The following is a 20,911-nucleotide window of genomic DNA, read 5'->3' on the forward strand; positions in this document are numbered from 1 at the left end:
CGACTGCTGGGAGCCGCCTGCTGCACTGGCTGTCTAGGAAGGGGGGAGGCGGTGGGTGTGCCGAGGAGTCACACAGTTCAACAGGATACAGAATAGCCACCTTGCATTTTAAACAATTTATTGCATAAAGTAAGGTATGTATCTGAATAAATTTCATGCTACAGTGAAAAAAAAAATCTAAATTACTGAAGAAACTGCACTGCCGGAGGATGAGGGCAGCACTGCATGATACTGGGTATACATAAACACATGTGTCGGGTTCAGTTTTAATAAAATATGCAGCCTACAACTAGCAGAGTAACTCAAATAACAAGTCAGAAATGCTGGAACTTATCAGTATTTCCTATCTTCCAACCACAAGTCTCCAAATGCTTCAGCAATGCATTGCTATTGGAGGCAAATTCTTGCAACAATGACTATTTCGATTTGTGTAAGTTGGTAAGTATTAGGCTGCACCCCCAGTTATCTTTCTTGTATGATTCTGGGGTACACCCCAGGATGTTCCTTGGGCCTAATAATAATCCACAGGTGAAAAGACGACATACAGAACTTCACGGAAAACAGTTCCCTCATATATATTTTAAACATTAAGATAGTGCAACTTTCAAAACACATCATCACAACACAAATTAGCTCCTTGCATTCGTCTAACTTCTCCACTTTTTACCTTGGCACACAAAACAGGAATTTTGATTCATATTTTTAAAACAAAATAAAAGTTCCACACCTTGGGAGAAAAAGCAAACTGGCTGATTCTTCCCCATGATAATATAGAATAATGCTTCCTTCTTTATTCAGTTAACTATAAAACAGGCCATTCTGGCCTCATTTATCTGCAAAGTCTCCTTTCGGAATTAAATAAATCAAATACCTCTGTGGGTTTTATTTCATGATATCTTCAAAGCATCCCTTTCTGTTTCCCCTGCCCACTCCCCCATCCCAACCCCTGTCCCCGAATCAACACTGTTCGTGGTCAGACCAGATGGAAGTTTGTGTCTTTTCAGTCTAGTTTGCATGCAATTCCCCTGAAAGGAATCAGACGCAAAGGCCGCGCCTGCTCGTTTGTTTTACTTAGCTGTGCCACGTAAGACTGAACGACGCTGCGCAGGAGGGGCCCCCTGGGCCTCTTCCCTCCGTGGTTTCTCCCTCCTCGATTCAAGCGCACGTCGGAGGGAATCAGACCAGGTTCCCGGGCTTCCTGTCTTTGCCTTTGAGGGGTACGATTGTGCTCTCTGAACTGTTCTGCTGCAGCTGCAGTCTGCTGCCCCTGTGTGCGCTGCTGCGCTGCTGGTGGAGGAGAGAGGTGCCCGGGTGGTGGCCCATCACCTCGCTGTACGTGGGCGGCGGTCCCTCCATCCTCCCGTTACTGCTGCAGGTGGTTGCGCTGATGCCCGAGTTGCTGCTCGGCGGGCACGGGCCCCCGCTGTACATGGCAACGTCTATCAAATCGCTGTCGAATATGGTTCGGTTGGGCGGGGCCCTCACGGACTCCCGGTTGAGCTCCATCTGCTGCTCGGGGTCTCGGAGCTGCAGCGTGCAGGGCCCCTGGTAAGGAGGTGGCTCCTCGCCGTCGGACAGGGAGATGGTGGGAGGAAGGTCGATCTCGTGCTGCACGTAGGGGTAGGTGGGCTGGAAGCGGCTGAACCGATCCCTCTGGATAAAGGACGGGGCCGCGAACCTGTCCCTGGACCTCGGGGCATACATGATCTGGAAGGAAAAGGGGAGGAGGCCTGAAGATGCTCTCGGCACCGTGACGACCACGGATGTGACGGCATCAAGGAAATTCACGCCTGGCCTGTGTTCTTACCAGTTTGGACGCCATTTCGCAGACAAAAGAGGAAAAGACTATTCCAGGAACAAAACAAAACAAATAAACAAAAAAACCGTTCTTTTCTCATTCCTCATGACTTAGACCTACACACCCGGCCGAACGACAGTGTGTCCAAGACGGCCGACTAATGGGGAAGTTGGGTCTGATGGGAGCCACGGCCCCTGCTGTGAAGGCCGTCTCGGGCGCCAGTGGACGTGACCGTAGTTCCGAGCGCGCCGCGCACCAGCGCCCGCTCCCGCCCCCGCGAGGAGCTCGGCAGCTCTGGCTCAGAAAAGCGAGGGGGGCTCTGGGCTTGGATGGGAAATGTAAGCTGTCACTTCACACGTGGTACTCGGCGTGGGGACAGGCACTGGGGCAATCTATTAATTACTTACAGAAGCTAATTGCCCCATCAAGGATTTTTTAAAAAATTTGAAAAAAGGGACTTTTCCTTCTGGCTTCCCTACATTTCCAGTTAGTTGGATTCTAAATAAAAGTTTTCTACAGTTACTTTTAGTCACTGATGTGAAAAATGTTTCGTATTCCAAAGTTAATATGATCATACATTTCTTTTTCCAAAATAAATCCAGGTAGTATATTTCTTACAAAATCCTTTAATTTATTCTACCATCCAAGTTTCTTCTAGGAGACAGATCTTTTTTATATATATAAAAACATATTTATATATATACACACACACACGCGTGTGTGATATACATGCATTGAATATATATACATATACACACACAGCTACTGATTTTTCTTACACCATATTTTTAATTTAAAGGCAAAAAATATGTTATTTTAAAATTCATATCATTAAACCTGGAGCTGTGGAGCTGAACGGCACTGCGCCCACACTCGCCAGGGACCACCGGCAGCAGCTTGCGGGTGGGTCAGGTGCAGACCAGGGGCCCGGCCTATTTTCTGCGAGGAGCTGTAGCTCGGCACAGATCATCCCACGGGCTCCCGGGAGAATCCCCTCCCCGCTTTTTGGCCGAGGTCACAAGCCATGCTTGATCCAGTGTTGCTCCTTAGCCGCCCCCGCCAGAGCCCTGGCCACCCACAGGACCACCCCTTACCTCTGAGGCCCCTGGCCGTGGCACGGAGCTGTCTGAAGGCCACAGACACCCTTCCTGGTGGCGGGGAGGCGAGGGAAGTGAGGAACAAGAAACAGCAGAAAGAAATCATTAGTTTCATATAGCAGCAGCAGCACCCAGAACACTAACCACAACTTTTTGAAACATGCTCAAAACGTGGAACAAGAAAGAATTAGTCCTTTGGGTACCTCACATCTAAAGGAGGGTTGTGATCAAAGGAAAAGATCAGAAAGGTTACTTTCCACCTGTAATAGATTTGAAGGAGATCCGAAGTCAAACGTTGCTCAATCTCTACATTTCTGTGCCTGACGTCTGTTCAAAATGGTCACGAAACCATACTCGGCCACTGCCCAGCTGGGGCAGTTTCTGGGTTACCTGTCAGGCAGAGGCGGGCCTCACGCAACACGCACTACCGCAAAGACACACGGCTGGCTCTCGGAACCGAGTTCCCAAAGCCTGAATGCCCTCCCAGAGTCTTCTCGTGAATTTATTCTTTGGTCTGTAACATGTAACTTGACACCTAGTTGCTTAATATCTTTTTTCAAAAATGTTTGGCCAGACTGACATGGTGACAAGCAAACAGGCATCATTAAGGGTCATTTCTAACACCTTGAACCCAAAGTGTTGGCTATTAGAAAGGTCTGTTCCCATAATTACAAAGCAGATTGTGAACTTTGTCGCGGGGAGCAGGGCAGAAGCTGTATTTTTGGATTCCCAGGAATAGGTATGTTTGACCTTGGACGATCACGGAGCCTCCCAGGAGCCACAAAGCGCGGTTAAGTGAAGACCTCCGTGGAAAAACACCCCAAAATCCGACGCAAAGGCCACCCTGTTCTGTTCTGCGGCCAGTGCCGTAATATAAATACCCCTTCGCTGCTAAACAGGGTGTGTGTCCGGCACACACACCCGTTCCTAAGATACTCGCAGGACATCATGGAACCAGGAGCAAAAATATACGCTGACCCGGCTGTGTTTAGAGGAAGTGTGGGCTTAAGGGTCTGACTATCAAATTATGTAATGGGTCATGACAGCTCTGGCACGGTGACAGGTGACAGGCAAAGTCGAATCAAGTGCGCGACTGATCACCCCCTCCGTGCGGCGGGGGCGGCACAGCCCTTCCGCGGCCCCCCTCCCCGGCAGAGCGCCCCGTCGCCGGGCTCCGCGTGGTCCCGGCCCGGCTCCCACTGGAAGCACGTCTCTGAGATGCATCGCTCCGCCCTCGCCCCTCTCGCCGCCCCGCAGGGGCCCTGCTCCTCCAGGCTGGGGCCGGGGCCACCGCGGCGCCCTGCAGATGGAAGCACAGGCGGGCAGGGCTGGAGACACAGCCACCCAGGTCGTACGGGGAGGGGGGACCCACGCGGGGGCTGCGCGTTTTCTGAAAATGGCAGTCACCACCCCAACGGCTTTATTTCCCTAAAAATTAGCAAACCCAGCAAAGTGCCTACAAGAGCCCCGAGTCGAGCATGGCGACGCGCCCCCCATGTCCGGCCTCTAGCTCCCCACCCCCTCCCTGGAGCCCTGGCCTGGCCCTGCCCTCACGGCACCCCAGGCGGAGGCGTCCCCACCCCTAAGACCAAACCTGTGGGAAGTGGAACACGCTGGCTGCTGCGTAGCCCTCCCCTTCTTCCCTGTCGCCGGCCCCTCTCCCTCACCCCGCTCGGAGGAGTCCTGTGGGAGACTCGTCCTTCCTCCCCGCAAAGGCCCCCCACGGTCCCTGGCCCTCCTGGGGCTGCAGCATGGGTGTCAGGTCAAAGGCCAAAGTGGGCGCAGCTGGCCCCAGCGTGGTCCTTGTGCTGGGGACAGTGCTTGCACCCCCAGACTCTCCAGCCCCTGCGGCTGCCCAGACGCCAAGGACTCTCCTGCCTGGGACAGCCACAGCCCGTAACTAACCATCTTTTCCTCTCTGTGGGTGCTGAAAAATTACACACGTCACACACGTATACATCCTCCCTTACACCACACACAGCAAAAGCCACTCTGGTGACGCTAACCGCCCGCACCCGGTCCTGCGTCGCTCCCTCTGCCCAGGGACCACTGACAGGAGTTCACTGTGCATCTTCCTCGGGGACGGCGTCTTTCTAATACTGCATTTCCGGGACCTACATGCTTGACACAGGCATCATTTAATTTGTTAAAGAAGCAACCAGATTCTTTCCTTAATAAACGGTTCTTCGTCTGTACTGCTCCCATGAGTTGCAGGCCTGTGAGCCCAGCGGCTGGTCCCTCTTCTCGGGCGGCACCAGGAGCCTCGACCGACAGGGACACTCGCGGTTGTCTCTCTCACTTGCCTTCTCCAGCCACGGTCAGCGGGTTTTCTGACCACGTCCCACGGGGGGTTCCTGAAGCCAGGAAAGGGAGCCGAGGGGCAGGCCCCGCACGCCCAGCCCTGGCCCGTGCCCGGGGCCACGCACAAGTGCACGGCCCAGCTGCTCCTGCTGCTCCAAACAAGGGCACAGCCGTTTCCTGTACATTGTGCTAGCCAGGGCGAGGCCCCCAAAGCCTAAGAACCAGGCCTGGAGCAGGGAGGGGCAGCCATAGGTCAAGAGCTCGGGCCGTTCTTGCCTTGGGACGCTGCTGCACCTGCCAGTCGGCACGGCCTGGAGGTGGGGACTTTTCTTGCCTAGCTTTTGTATTTTGCAGGAATAATCAGCAAAATCAAAATTCCAAAATGGGAGGAAATTCACCTACAATCCCATCACCCTAATACCTGAACAGATTTCTTCGTTCAAGTGCTGATTCATTTGCATATATTACGTTTCTGTAGTTGCAACCGTAACGTAGGGATGACTGTGTCTTCCCTTCTTCTTGGAGTCGACCACCAGTGCTGCCCTCCACCACCACCATTTTTCCCAGCTTTATTGAAGTATAACTGACAAGTAAAAATTATCGCTATGCAACAATTTATGTAACTATTCACTGACAATTGCCCCCTGCCCCGATTTACTCCATTTTATAGGCAATGTTTTCTCCAGGTCTTCACCCACGCGGTAGGTAGGGGACATTATAACCACAAGCTGCTATGGTGGGACGGGTTGAGGCCGGCCGCCACGAGGGCCGTGGTTCCAGTTCTGTGCCCCATGCTACGCAGAAAACCCAGACCTGGGAGACCGACCAGAGCTGTAGAAAGGCTGCATCCCGCCCACCCAGATCTTCGGCTGGTGCTCTCCCCGCAGCTCCCTCTCCAGCCACTCCATTGAGGCCGCCCTCGTTGCCGCTTAAGCCTGTCACGCCGCAGGTGAGCCTCCTGGCTCTTGCTCGCCCTTGGGGAAGTGGCCAAGTCCTCGGCACATGGGAAAACGATTTGACTCTATGACCAGTGTCCTCCCGGGCCCTGGACCGTCTGAGAGACCGCAGGCGGGCAGCGCAAAGATGCGAGCCCTGGTCTAGAGCCCTCGCTGCCTCATCTCCAAGCACCGGGAGAACATTTTCAGGGCGAGGCGGACTCACTGTACAGCCGCCATCTGCTCAAATGGCAGCATTTCTGGGTCCTCATCGTGGAACCAATTTCGATCTCAACGACGAGGGCAGCAATGTTCTTTGCCAATGCTTGCATTGCTACACGGTGTTACGCTCAGGATAAGCCGGGAAATAAGATAATACTTAGAGTAGTTCACAGAATTTTGAGCAATAGGAACAAAGTTTTGGTAATAATTTGCGCAGGTTTACACGCACTCGCGCGGGCTGTTTCCTTGCGAGAATACCAACGAAAAGGACGCGAAACCGCCACCCGTCTGTTTGTTAATCGCTCCGTTATACATGTCCCTTCCTCGCAGCAGGTCACAGCCCCTTTCCACCGCCACACGCAAGATGATGCACACACATCCTGCAGGGACTCGCGCCGCATGTCCCCACGGTGGAACCCTGGAAATTCCCAGGGTTCAAGCTGTCAGTCCAACCCCTTGTTCCACTCAAGGCAGATTACTCTAGAGATCCCTTAGAATCAACTCTAGTTTATTTTCTGAGATGCATCACTCTCAAATCACTCATGTTTCATCTATTACACCGGATACTTTATACCAATAGATTTGATCTATTGTGCCAGTTCCTTGGGGTGCATGTTACACCGAGAGGACACGGCGATGGTCACAACGGCTGCAGGAAGCTCGCCAGAGGGCATCAGACCTGGGGAGCGCGGGGAGAGGGAAGCGGGTCTTGGGCCCTCTGCGTGCGCAGGCCTCGCATGCATGTTTCCTACTCCCTAGTTTTCTCCCTGGAACAAAGGCACTAACAATTAAAGATGACACGGATCACCTGACGACGATTTAATGTCACACGGCTGGCGGATGCAGCTATGGGCATGGCTGCACACTGGCAGGGCAAGCAGGCTCCGAGGTAGCAGAGACCCGGCGGGAACCCCGGCTCTGCCTGGCTCTGCCGCATCTCCGCCTGCGGCCTGGGCAGCTCACTTAGGACAGCTCCTCCGAGCAAGGGGACCGTGGGGCTCGGTGGCCGGGCACAGAGCAGCCTTGAGCAAGTGTCTTCTCGTTACAGGTAACGGCTGCCTGCTGTGTTAAGCACAATTAAAGGTGGGTAATTTTCCATTGTCTCTTTTAAGATATCCCTTTAAAAATAATGAGTCATTGACTTTTCCCGAATGATTATTTTTTAAACAATGCCCCAAAGGTGGTATTTGGAGTGGAAGGGCTGGGGCATGAGGGCCGCTGGGGCAGAGCTGAATTTACTTCCGACTTCCTCAGGAGCTTTCTGAGGTCAGGAGCTGGCCTGTCCACGAGACCCCTCACGGCAAGTTCTCCGACGCTCCGGACTCCTGGGTTTCAGCAGAATCCCCGCTGCCGCAGGGATTAAGGGCCACCATCACATCCTGACTACCTGCACTCTTAAAACAGCCCAGCGGCAATCCACTGCCCACAGAGGAAACCACCGGTTACAAAGCTCGCAGGTCACCTGCACCACACACTGTGTCCTGACGTCATGAGGTCACACAGGGACACACCATACGGGGTAAAAAAACAACTTCATAGCATTCAATTTGGTGATAAGCTTTTATTTTCTCTTGGATTTTTTTCTAAAATGAAATCTTTATTGTGAATGAACACAGTTGACCCTTGAACAACACAGACTTGAACTTCGGGGGTCCACTTATACATGGATTTTTTCCCCAACAAAATGCATATTTGTGGGATGCCTAAACCCACCAATACTGAGGGACCAACCTTTTGATATATGCAAGTTCTGCAAGGCCTACCAAGGGGCTTGAATATGTTTGGACTCTGGCATACGCGGGGGTCCTAGACCCAATCCCCTGCGTATACCCAGGGATGACTGTGCGCTGTTATTTGTCGTTCTCCTGCTAACGGAGTCAGTGTCACATGGTCACTCACGTCTGACCCCCTCTGGGTTGCACGAGAGCACTTTTCTTCTGGGTCTACAAGGCGTGGGCAGAGCCCTAGGCATGCCAAGGGGGAGGCTCCTATGACGGTTCCTAGCCGACATCCACAAAGGCACAATGACACACACACACACACACACACACACACACACACGTCTGTACAGCTGGTCTTCTACGTACGCACACTTCAAACCACAAAGTCTGGTGCTCCGGCCTCTCTGGGTTGGCCCTGGAAGTTGGCTCCAGTCCCGGGGACCCCTGAGGGCTGGCTGGCCATCAGGACGCTCTGCTGACTCTGGACTTTAGGCTCCTACACCTGTGGGAAGGGGACACAGGACGGTGCCACACCTTCAGGCTTGAAGACACGCATTTTCAGGCTCGCTTATACTTGAGCAATCTGTTTTGCACTTTCTTCCTTCTGAATGGTCAGTGAACAGCCACACCAACAGGAACGGTGTCTGCAAGTTCAATCTGCTCGACACTGAAACATTTGCATAGAAGAGAAAAAAAATCACCTGATCTTCCGTATGACTGTCTTTACGATGCCGAGAGTCAAGATGTGTTATCTGACATTCACCGGGCGTTGGGCAGATGGGAGCGGGGAGGAGGGGATGGGGATGCGCACGTAACGAGTGCGATGAGCGCCGTCTGCGGGATGGACACGCTTGAGGCTCTAACTTCAAGAGCTGGGGGGAAAGGGGGTGGAAGGGCATTATATGTAACCTAAACATGTGTACCCCCATAATATGCTTAAATTTAAAAAAAGCAATTCAGTAGGCGAAATATAAAAAAAAAAAGATGTGTTATCTGCAGATGTGGAGCACAATGACTGAATTTTTTTCCCTTTGAATCTGACCGTTTGGTACATTTTTGGGTGGGGAGGAGGCGAGTAATGCTCCCACCGTGTTGGTATTGGGGTGGAGTCTTGGAGGTGGTCTGCCGAGAGGATGGAGCCCTCGTGCATGGGGTCAGTGCCCGTGAGAGAAGAGGCCGGAGCGCTAGCAAGCCCTCTCCCCACCGTGTGAGGATTCTCGACGGGCTGGCGCTCTGCAGCCGGGAGGAGGCGCGGACAGGAACCCCGCAGTGCTGGCTCCGTGATGCCCGACTCCCAGCCTCCAGAGTGAGGAACAAATGTCTGCGGTACTTTGTTATAGCGGCCAAATTAAGACCAAATTTTAAAGTTTTAGTTTCTACATTTAGGTTTCTTATCCACTTTGAGTTAATTTGTGCCATGAGGTAAGGGTGCAGTGTCACTATTTTGCACGCGATATCTAGTTTTCCTACCACCATTTTTGAAAAGACCGTCCTTCCCCCACTGAATGGTCTCAGAACCCTTGCTGGAAATCACCCGCAGGTACGCAAGGGCCATTTCTGAGCTCTCTATTGTATGTCATTGGTCTGTATGTCTGTCTTTATGCCAGTGCCACACTGTTTTGATTACTGTAGCTTTGTAGTAAGTTTTGAAATTAGGAATTGTGAGAACTCCAATTCTGTTGTTCTTTTTCAAGATTTTGGCTATTTGGGCTCCCTTAAGATAACATACAAATTTTAGGATGGATTTTTTTCTATTTCTGCAAAAAGCATCATTGAGATTTTGATAGGGATGGTACTGAATCTGTACGTTGCTTCAGGCAGTATTGACATCTTAATAATATTAAGTCTTCCACTCCATGGTTACGAGATGTCTTTCCATTTATTTGTGTCTTTTTAAATTTCCTTCAGCAACATTTCCTATTTTTCAATGTACAAGTCTTTCACCTCCTTGGTTAAGTTTATTTCTAAGTATTTTATTCTTTTCGATGCTATTGTAAATATAATTCTTAATTTCTTTATTAGATTGCTCATTGTTAGTGTAAAGAAATGCAACTGATTTTTGCATGTTGATTTTGTATCCTGCTCTGCTAAATTTGTTTATTAGTTCTAACAGTCCCCCTGCCACACCCAGTGGAATCTTCAGGGTTTTTTACATGTCATCTCTGAACAGAGATGATTTTACTTCTTCCTTTCTAGTTGGAATGCCTTTTATTTCTTTTTCTTGCCCAGTTGCTCTGGCTAGCACTTCCAGTAAATACTATTGAACAGAAGTGGTAAGAGCAGCCATCTTTGTCTTGTTTCTGATCTCAGAGGAAAAGCTTTCAGTCCTTCACCACTGAGTATGATGTTGCCTGTGGGCTTTTCATAGACAGCCTTTAGGATGTTAAGGTGGTTTCCTTCTATCTTATTTTGTTGAGCATTTCCATCATGAAAGGATGTTGAATTTTGTCAAGACTCTGAAGCTAAAAAAATTACTTTTTCCTATATCAATTGAAATGATTGTGTGTGTGTGTCTGTGTGTGTTTTCCCCTTCATTTTGTTAATGTGGTATATGACATCAACTGAATTTCATATACAGAACCATCCTTGCATTCTGGGAATAAATCCCCACTTGGTTGTGGTACATAATCCTTTTATTATGCTGGTGAATTCAGTTTGCTAGTTATTTTGTTGAGAATTTTTGTATCAATATTCAAGAAATACAAATGGTCTATGGCCGTGGTCCCCAAGCCCTGGGCCTTGGACCAGTCCCAGTCCGTGGCCTGTTAGGAACCCGGCCACACAGCAGGAGGTGAGCACAGCAGGAGACGAAAGCTTCATCTGTATTTATAGCTGCTCCCCCTCCCCCAACCCTGCCCTGGTCCATGGAAAAACTGTCTTCCATGAAATTGGTCCCTGGCGCCAAAAAGGTTGGGGATCACTGGTCTATGGTTTTCTTTTTTGTGTCTTCATCTGGCTTTGGTATCGGGAACGCTGGCCTCAGAATGAGTAAGGAAGTGTACCCACCTCTTCGATTTTTTGGACGTTTGAAAAGGATTGGTGTCAATTCTTTAAATGTTTGGTATAGTTCACCATTGAAGCCATCTGGTCAAGGGCTTTTCTTTGTTGGGAAGTTTTTGATTATTGGTACAATCTTTTTATTAGTTACAGATCTATTCAGATTTTCTATTTCTTCATGATTCAGTTTGGTAGGGTGTTTCTAGGAATTTGTCCAATTTTCCCATCTAGGTTATCCACTTTGTTAGCATACAATTGTTCATAGTACCTCTCATAATCCTTTTCATTTCTGTATCTCTTGGATCACGTTTCATCCAAATGATACATCTCGCATTACCAAAAGCAAGTGACCTGTGGCCAGGACTTCCTGAGGGTCCCACTGTGAGCTGTGCAGGCTGGGGCCTGCTGCCTCTGGTCCATGTACACTGTCACCACGTGCAAAGCCACCCCCACACCCTGAGCCTTCCTGGGTTTATGCTCTCAGCTAAACTCGCCTTTCCACACACATAGAACCACAAGAATCATCAGATTTGGGGACTGGAAACAACCAAGGAAAATACCTAATACAGTGTTTTTCAAACTGTGTTTTGCAACCTCTTAGAGAGCTGGAAAATCAATTGATATGAGTTACAGCCAGCATTCCAAAAAATGAAACAGAGTAGAAACTGAGTACCCTGTAAATATTGTTTTGCAAAACTTCTGCCTTGTGTCTATGAAGATTGTGTGTTGTGATCCAAGTGTGTTTCTTACTGCTCTCTGTGGTCAGAAGCCGCTGGAAGGCCTCTGATCTAAGCCAACAAGTTGGGGGGGGCGGGGAGTGGGGCCCTGCGTTGCTGTCTATAGGTGACAGGGCCAGCTGTCTGGATAGTCCGACTTCTACCCAGGGGCTCCTTCCAGGATATGAATGTATTATTTAGCTTCAAATAAGTATAAATCTGTTTTCTTCCCCATTTCAGGTTGAAAATTTCAAAGCAGAGGTAGAACTGATCTTTGGATGTTCAGCAACATCTTTACCTTCTGATAAAATAAATTTTCTCTCGGTTCCTCCCTTTTCTCACGCGACCGCCCCACCACCCCAATGCTTCATTGCTACGTCTCTTCCACTCTAGGTGGCAGTCACAGCCCGGCTGTGGAGCCACGTCCCCTGTGTCGGCGACTGCTCACGCCAGCATCCCGCCTTCCTCCCGGGAGGGCACCAGCCTTCTCAGCACTCGCTGTGTGCCCCCAGCTCTGCTCAATCTAGGCCACATCCCTTAAGAGAAAAGACAAATCATCCAGGAAGGTCTGCTGGGAAGACAAGAAAGGGAATCCTTTCTATTTCTAGAACAATACACTGGGCCAGGGAGGAGCGAGCAGCTGGACGTCAGGGGAGCCCGGCAGGGACACCGGGACTGCTCGCCTGCGGGCGCGGCCTCATCTCAGTCCAGTCGCCCGTCGGCATGGGGACGCGGGCACAGAGGCAGAGGCTTCGCCATGGCCACAGAGCCGGCAGGGCATCGACCAGGAGCCAGAACCCAGGCCTGGCGCCTCCCCAGCAAGGGCTACCAGAATTAGGCTAATTCAGAGAATTTTTTATTGTATTTTTTTCAGATCAAATCATTCCAACTTTCAAGGACTAAGTAAAAAATAAACAAACTTTACTCTTAGATTATTAATGCTAATATTTTATACATTTGAAAGGTTACTACAAATTTGTTTACAAAATTTTCCATGAATTTTATCTAAAAATACTATTTTAGCATGTTTTTTGCCACAATATAAACCATGATCAAATGAATTACCCTGGGACTCTACAGCTTACTGGAATTGCCTTCAGCATCCGTGTATATGAACAGAGCAGGTTTCGTCATTGCAGAAGTGATACACGAACACGTTCCTACCGGGAAAGTTTCACCGACACAGAGCAGGGCCCCAGTCCACACCCGCTGCCCAGAGCCGGCTGCAGGGTGCTGTGGGGCCTCCCCACCCTTCCTTCCCGGCGCCAGTTTGTAACCTGGACAACGTCAGTCTCAAGAACAGTCACCTGGCTTCGCACCGACACTGCCCCACTTAGCTCAATCACCCACATGATGCAGTAGACGGGGCTCTAAGTGGATTTTGGCTGGCATGAAAAATCAAACTTATCCTCAGGGAACAAATAGGAAAAAGGAAGACTTGACATCATGGAGGAGTTTTAAAAAGTTTCCCTTGGCTTTTTCTTTGAAAACAAACAAACAAAAAGCCGCTGAAGGTAATTCCAGAACCGTTCTGTGTCCGGGGCAGTGGCAGCATCAGTAGGATGGTTCGCGCCATTCACGTCGCTCTGAAGACCAAGCTTGGTGTTCCGAGGTCTGCCTGCCGCCCGCTGCCCGGCAGCCCGGCCCGCTGTTCCTCTTATCTGAAGGGAGATGTTCTCATTTTGAGGTGATGTGAAATTCTCTATCCTGTAATGCTTCACCTGGACACGCCAAAGGGGAAAACCCTTCCAGTGACCACCCCTTCCAGTGACCACCCCAGCAGCCCGGCCATGGGCACACGCTTGCCCACTCAGGGAGCGCGGTGCGGCCGGCAGCAGGACACCTGCGCTGGCGGTTTCCAGTGAGGTGCTCACTGCCCCTTGGAATCAGTCCACTCGGCCCTCGGAAATGCAGTTTCTGAGACTTGTGAAATAACGGAGAGTCAGCAGCAAACACATCTGGTCCCCCGTGCAGCAGGAGTCTGCCTCGCCCACAGGGAGATCGTCCCCTGCCACCTTTCGTCCCAGCAGTGACGCCAGAGGAAGCCCGTGGCTCTCTTTGCTTAGTCTGCAGTGTCAGAAGCAGGCCGATCGCCACGGCATCGCAAGCCCATTAGTTTGTTCTTTCGAACCTCACTGGAAATAGTTCCTGTCCCTCATTTTATAAACGCTTTTCTAAACGCGGTCTGAAGCAGGCACAGCAAGCCGGCGCTCCAGTCACGGTGGGAAGGAACAGCGGTGTGGCCCCTGCTGCCTGTGCCCTTTGCAGGACTCGGGGTGCTGCCTGGGGGCTTCACAGACACCCCTGGACCTAGCGCCCACCCTGAAGTCTCCGCTCGGGGACGGGCGTTAGAGGGGCATGGCCCAGGTGGAGAAAGGCTCCCACCACACTCGCTGTACCCCGGAGGCCCCTCCCACCATGAGTTCTGGGCCCCAGCACGGTGGGCTCCTGGCTGTGAGCCACCTGCCCAGAACTGCCTGTCCTCGGGCCGCCCCTGCTCCCAAGGCCAACAGACAGGCCGCCGGTGGCCGGGCTGAGCCACAGGTAGCCAGGGAGCTCACGGCCACCTCTGCCCTCTCAGCCACAGGCTCTAGCCTCAGAGAGGAGGGCCCTGCCCGGGGAGATGACTGGACAGCAGGGGCCACGAGTGACCGTGTCAGGCTGGGTGCAGGACACGCTGGGCCCCTGACCCAGAGACACGCCTGAACTCGTCATCTAGGAGCGACGGTCTTTACTTCCACAAGGACGTTCTCGTCCATTTTTCTGGAAACCAGTGGCCTTCTTGGTCTGTCTTTGTTTTCAGCCTGTGGTAAAGGCCTAGGTGTAGAATATTTTTTCTAGAAAACAAGCACCACTGTGCAAACCAATAAGTGACAACGACACGGCCCCGGTGTCAAGGGGCCACGGAGGGAGATGGGACGGCAGCCAAAGGGGGCACGGGTCTGGCTCCAGGGGTGGCTGCCTCGCGGCCCCAGCCTTAGCGCGTGGCCCCAAATGCTGCCTTTTCCAGAGAAGATGGAAATTCCAATTTTTATGTGAAATCTCCCAATTTTTAAAAGATGGATCGAGCTTTGTCAGAACACCCTCTGGGGCAAACCACGCGCACCGCCACGCTCCGGGCCAAGTCTGCAGCGTCTTCAGAGACGGTCTTTCGGGTTGGACCCGCCCCACGCCAGGGCACGCGGGCCGAGGAGCGCACGTCTCTGTGCCAAGAGAGCTGACGACCACGGAGTCCTCGTCCCCTCCCCACGGCCTGCAGAGCCCGTCGCCGCTCCCCCGGCGCTGTGCTGGAGGACATCTCCCGGGAGGCCCGGGCAGCTGGATCCTCACAACTGATTTAATCCCGGTAGCAGCTGGTAATGAAGGGATACCTGATGTGATTCCTTTTGTTAACTTTTTAATTGAAATTGCTGTTTTGATAGGTTGAAAATGGCTGAATATCCACAATTTCAGGAAAGGTCCTCCCCGTCCCTCTGCACGTGCCGTCCTCTGCCCCGGGCTGTCCACACGGGCCAGGCTGGACCCGCCAGGCCGCGCTGCCATCAGAAAGGCGACCCCGGGCTCCCCCAGCAACACCCGCAAGCAGCCCTTAGGGCTGTGTCTGGAATATGCCCCTTTACTGTTTTCCTGTTAATATTACTTTGGTGGTCTCAGATAATGAAAAGAAATCTAGACAGTTGCAAAGCTCTGAAATCACATAAACCAGACTCTAAACAACAAGATGAGGCTACCTCAGAAAAACACACAAGGATTTATGTCACAAATCCACCTGCTGCTATCCGCCATTATTTAAGCATTTACTTTTCCAGTAATTTAACTTAAGCCTGAGTTGCTATTTTTCATTTTCATCCAGAAAAGGCTGCTTCCGACAAATCCAGGGCCAGTATCATCCCACCCCTGGGCTCCTCTGGAACACGCGGTATCTCCAGACGCTACATGGTGACGAAGCCTCACTGGCTTCGGGAGACACATAGTGGCAGACAGAAAGCAGAGGGACCGAGGAGGAAGGTGCTGGCGGGAGCGGCGGGTGCTGGTGGGGTGGCGGCACTGCGACCCTCCCTGTGACCGCACGAGAGCAAGTCCCAGGAATCGGGCTGTGCCAGGCGCTTCCACGGGAAGGACAGTAGGCAGCCCTGGCCCGGCCACCATTTCGCAGAGGAGGACGCTCCCCAAGAACCAAGGATGCCCAGAGCTCCCGAGGTCCTATTTTATCCGCCTCGTCTGGTTTTTCCTCGTGGTCGAAGTGGAAAGCCCACTGCACTGCTGGGGAGAGGGGCAGCTCACGCTAGGGAAGGAAAGTTTCCTCAACCAAATCCCAGCATCTGTGTGCTCAGCCTCCTCCTCAAAGATAAAACCTAACTAGCGTCCTGGCATTAACATTTCCCTAATATTATTTCTCCATCTTGACTATCAAGTCTTCCAGCAGAAAGATACAACAGTAAATTTAATCAACAGTGTTAAACCAAATCACCTGGAGGTTGATAGGTTAGATGCCCGGCCCTTCTCCCACCAGCTGAGGATAAACACAGCTGTCACTGACTCACTCACGGAGCCCTCAGAGTCTGCACAGAGGGGCCCAGACAAGAGGGGGCCCCACACCCACAGCTGCGGACCAGCAGGGCTCGAGGCCACCTGCCACTCAGCTCCCAGGGACCCGCGGTGCCGGGGGAGAATCGCTGGGGCTTCTGTGCTAACTAAACCAGAGGCGCTGCAGGGGCTCACGGGGAGCCGGTGACAGCAGCAAGTGTAGACACACGCTCACCCTCACCTTGCCCAGCACAGACCACTCGGCAACGGGCAGAACCTGGGAGGCTGGTGCCAGCCGGGGCCTTATCAGCGGGGGCAGGGATGTCCCCACCAGCCGGCCGCACTGGGTCCTGCCCCTCTGACCCCGTCGAGGAGGAGACTGCTTGGCACAGATGGTCGGTCACCATGGGATGGCAAAGGAGGGCAATCTGCAAGGGCAACTTGGAACGGCCCACACCAGGTGCACATGGGCCAGGGCCAGGACCAGGCCAGGCACTGGGGCAGAGGAGACGCAGGTACCCTCTCCAAGTGGGAACTCCCCGAGCCTCCCTTGCCTGCCACGCACAGATAGCCAGCGAGACCCTGTGCCTCCCCAGGAAGATGGAGAGGATGGCAGTGGGGCCTGGGCCTTAGCCAGGTGAGTCTGCAGGTGCTGCTGATGGCGGGGACCAAGCACGGCCACTGCCTGCGCCCTACCTTGCTCCATGCCTGCTCCTGCTGGGTGTCCACTGAATGACAGGATCACAGAGAAGGGCAGAGATCACCAGGGAGACTGTTCCCAAGGCAGAGTTCCAGACCAGCCCCCGCCCGTGCCGCTGGGCAGCACTCTCTCCACTCTGCGGACGTGGCAGCATTGTCCCCTCCTGCCAGCCAGCGCCTCCGGCCAGGGCGGCGCTGTGCACCTGGGTGGGGTGGGCTCCTCGGCCTTGGCGCCACTCACATCTGGTCAGATAATTCTTTGTCGTGGGCTGCCCCGCGCTGCCCTGGGTGCTTAGAGCAGAGCGTCCCTGCAGTACACCCCCGCTTGGGACAACCAAAAGCCCCTCCGGACATTGCCAAATGTGCCCTCAGGGGTAAAATCGCCCTTGGCTGCGAGTAATCAGATTGCTCTCCCCGCAGTCTAAAGGGAAGGAGCGCGTCTCTGCAGGGGCCTGGGAGGAGGAGGGGGAGGGGGCTTGCCTGGCGGCCGGGCACCCTCAGGGCGGGGTGGGGGGCAGAGCTGAAAGTGCTGCTGGGTCTGTGTCTGCATCCAGGAGACAGACGGACGCTTCCTCCTCTGCTCTCCTCCCTGTTTTAGAGCCATCAGCTAGGCTAACAGTCCCAGCTGGGCCGAATGCTCCACTCACCGTGTGGAGACACACCGTGAGTTTTGCGGAACATTGTACGGAGCCCATCGCTGAGCTGCGCAACATCCACAGTCCCCTTTGATTGAGGGAGTGACAGCACCCAGTTCTGGGTCACTCGGAAAAAGAGCAGTGTAGCCAAGGTGCTCAAGCCTCCGCTGCATGAAGCCTGCACCTCTGCAAGCCCGGGCTCTGCTCTGGGCAAAACTCTCATGCGCTTATCGACAAAATCAGGCACAGGGAGGAAGATCTCTGTGGATGCAATTCACTAGGTCCTGATTGTCTTCATTGCCGTGCCGTGCGCAGCCCTGAAGGGACCTCTAACAGCTACTGAATTCCCCTCCCGATTTCAAGAAAGGGAGGTCCTGCTGGCCGGCAAGCCTGCAGCCTTCCTGGGCTCGGGCCCCACACAAACCCACAAACCCACTGCCAGGGACAGAGAAGGTACTTTCCAAGCAAAAGCACACTTAGATTTTTGCTTTCCTGCCTTTTAAAAAAAATCATCTTCCTACGGGCCTCTTGGTTGGTAAGGGTGTAGCTGTGTGTGCAGATGGCCTGGGGCAGCGACGGCAGGGGGGCTGGGTCTGCACCAAGGTGCGGAGGAGGGAGAGAAGATGCCCCGGCAAGTCTGGGGGGCCCGGGCCGGGGACTGTGTGCCCTGTGCAGGGACCTCGGGCATCTTGGTGCTCCTGGAGCAGAACGCGGGGCGAGTTATACTTATTTCCCCCGTGCCCGGGCTCTCCCAGGAGTCCTGCCTCCCCACACGCTGTCCCGTCCAGCCTGCACTGTGGTCTGAGGGTGGCACAAGGCAGCCGTACCCCTGCCCCTTCGCACTGCCGTGACGGCTGCAGAGCACACGAGCACACCTCCTCTCCACCCACGGGACCACCAGGCCCACGGCCCCACCAAGCACAACCCGCCCTCCCGAGAGGGGCCTGGCTGCCGCTGCTGACTCCCGCTGGGATGCTGTGCCCCACCCATGACAGCCTCCCTAAGTCAGGGCAGGAGTGAGAATTGTGTGGCCCCAAACCTGAAAAGGGGCGCCCCATAAAGGTGGCTCTCGCCACTCAGCAAACCCTAGTGCTGAGTACCGTGGGGGTTCTGCCGCCTCTGCCCACCACCGACGCCAGGGTTCACACTCGCCTAAACTCACCATTCCTGAACCCCTCCCTGAAAGCACCAGGACCACAGATGGTGCAATAGGCCCGGGACAGAGCACCCAGCACCTCGCATCTCCCAGGTCTGACTGCACAGCAGTTTGGCTGCGTACCAGGTCGTCTCGGCAAGAAAGAGCTAAAAACCTAAGAACACCCCAAGCTGAGAGCCTCACTGGCGGCTCTGTGAGCACCCCTGCACGGCCCGCCTGCCGATCCCCAGGGGGCTGCCAGGCCCTCACTGCTGCCACTGTTAGTGACGCGTGAGTGCACTGTTTATCACCAGAACACCTCCAGGACCACGCTGAAGAACGGATCTCTGTTTCACAACATGGACGGATGTCACAAATCCAGTGCGGGGTCAGAGATGCCCAACACAAGAGAGCACCCACAGAGTGACCATGAGTGTAACTTCAGAAGGCTGCAAAGCGAATCTGTGCGGACACACACCCAGGCAGCGAGATCCCGGCAGGGCAGGCCTGGTGGGGCTGTGTGTGGACTTCCGGGGGGGCTGCCACGTCTCTTTTGTGACCAGGTGCCGGTCACAGACTGTTCAGTTCGTGCGGATTTGCTGAGCTGAACACTTTTGATGTTTGTGCTTTCTCGTACATTAGAACATCAACAGGAAGTCCTTTCAGCCTCTGAACCACAGGGACTGACCCAGGAGGCCGCCCCGCGTTCTGGCCCTCGCGCTGCCCGGCCAGGCCGTCGGAGCTGGGGTGGCCGCGCACTCACCTGCTGCAGCCCGTCCTCCTGCCTCCTGCTCTGGCCCGGGCGGTGGATGAAGGACCTCGTGGAGACTCTGTAGTGGTTCAGCAGGCAGACGACGACCACGACCATCACCGTGACCACCACGACGACGATGACGATCTGGGCAGACCCCAGCTCCGCTGCGATGGAAGAGGAGAGCAGTCAGACGCCTGCCCCTCGGGCCCGCACCCAGTCCCCCGGCTCCCAGCGGCTCGAGCCGCCGCCATCGCTACAGACAGCAGGCTGCGAAGGCCTCCTGCCCACATCTGGTCCTCAAGGGACTCCATGCAATGGAAATGGCCACCCCACCGTGGACGGGAAGATATCGAGGCACAGCCCAAGGCCACATGTGGCTGGGCTGGGGGTCAGACCCAGTGCTGTGGGATCTTAAAGCGTGTGCTTCCACTCACACCTGACACCACTAGACCCAGGTGCTGCCCGAGGCCCCTGGCAGACTTTGACATTGGGTTTTTGTTTTGTTTTTTAGTTTTTTGGTACTGATGAGTCTCGCTATGTTGCTCAGACTGGTCTTGAACTCCTGGTCCCAAGCGATCCTCCTGCCTCGGCCTCCGAAAGTGCTGGGATTACAGCCGCGAGCCCCTGTGTCCGGCCAGACTTTGACATTCTAAGAACATCTTGAAGGAATGGAGGCCTGCAGAACTCTGGTGCTCGGCCTAGTGCACTGCACAAACCTTGTCTTTGCAATTGTATAATGAAGGGGCCTTAAGAAAACGTGTTCTGTTGGCCCCACAGACCTCTAGAGGTGCTGCCGTAACTGTCCCCAGTTCCCACGCATGCCGGCCACGGGCAGGTGGCTCACTGTGGGCCGCCCCTTGTGGCGCGCAGGCTTGGGTGTCACCTTCTCTTGAGTATGGAAAGCCCAGGGCTCCTGTCACCTAAAACCCCCTCCTGCCAGACGATATCTCCGCTCCCCCACCACAGGGGAGCTGAGAAGGTCTCTCAAAACTGAAGCTATTTCTCCCAGTGTAACCTCTCTAGAAAAGCGAAATCGATCTTTATGGCTGAGTCGAGTTTCTCAAAGCGCATCAACCTAGGCAGCAGTACCCTGCAGGGAAAATCAACATCGTACAAAGACAGTGCCAGCTCCCTTCCCTCCAGGGCTGTGCCTTTGCAGGCGAGCTAGAAAACACACCTGCGCTGTTTCCAACCCTGCAGGCATGACGTTTTGTGAGTGGCCGGGTCAGGTCTGGGTTTCTGACGCCACCATTACAAAAGATTCCCTAAATGCCACTGACACGTGCTTCACAGCGTGACCCGAGAGCCACAGCACGTGGGGCCGGCTGTTGGAGGCAGGTTTGGGGGGAGGCAGGTTCAGCGCTCCAGGGCGCC

The 20,911-nt window shown here is 53.6% G+C and overlaps 1 protein-coding gene across 1 annotated transcript; it reads right to left on the reverse strand.

Annotated features, from left to right (window-relative positions):
* Positions 1-101: 101 nt before the first annotated feature.
* Positions 102-19,695, reverse strand: LDLRAD4 (low density lipoprotein receptor class A domain containing 4). Its single transcript, XM_012649971.1, has 3 exons — positions 19,547-19,695; positions 2,893-2,946; positions 102-1,707 (listed from the first exon to the last, which is right to left on the reverse strand). The coding sequence occupies exons 1-3, from the start codon at positions 19,649-19,651 to the stop codon at positions 1,177-1,179; spliced, it is 690 nt and encodes a 229-aa protein (XP_012505425.1). The 5' UTR covers positions 19,652-19,695; the 3' UTR covers positions 102-1,176.
* Between the last annotated feature and the right edge of the window lie 1,216 nt (positions 19,696-20,911).

The sequence above is a fragment of the Propithecus coquereli genome, unplaced genomic scaffold (genome assembly GCF_000956105.1).
Source record: "Propithecus coquereli isolate 6110/MARCELLA unplaced genomic scaffold, Pcoq_1.0 Scaffold308, whole genome shotgun sequence".
Classification (NCBI taxonomy): Eukaryota; Metazoa; Chordata; class Mammalia; order Primates; family Indriidae; genus Propithecus; species Propithecus coquereli.

What these genes read in the sequence shown, in the direction of transcription:
- LDLRAD4 (XM_012649971.1), bottom strand. Translation starts at nt 19,651, where the DNA reads ATGGTCGTGGTCGTCGTCTGCCTGCTGAACCACTACAGAGTCTCCACG. An exon ending in AGGAGGACGGGCTGCAGCAG is followed by an intron (nt 2,947 to 19,546) that starts GTGAGTGCGCGG and finishes CCCCGCCACCAG; the next exon opens with GAAGGGTGTCTGTGGCCTTC. An exon ending in CACGGCCAGGGGCCTCAGAG is followed by an intron (nt 1,708 to 2,892) that starts GTAAGGGGTGGT and finishes TTTTCCTTCCAG; the next exon opens with ATCATGTATGCCCCGAGGTC.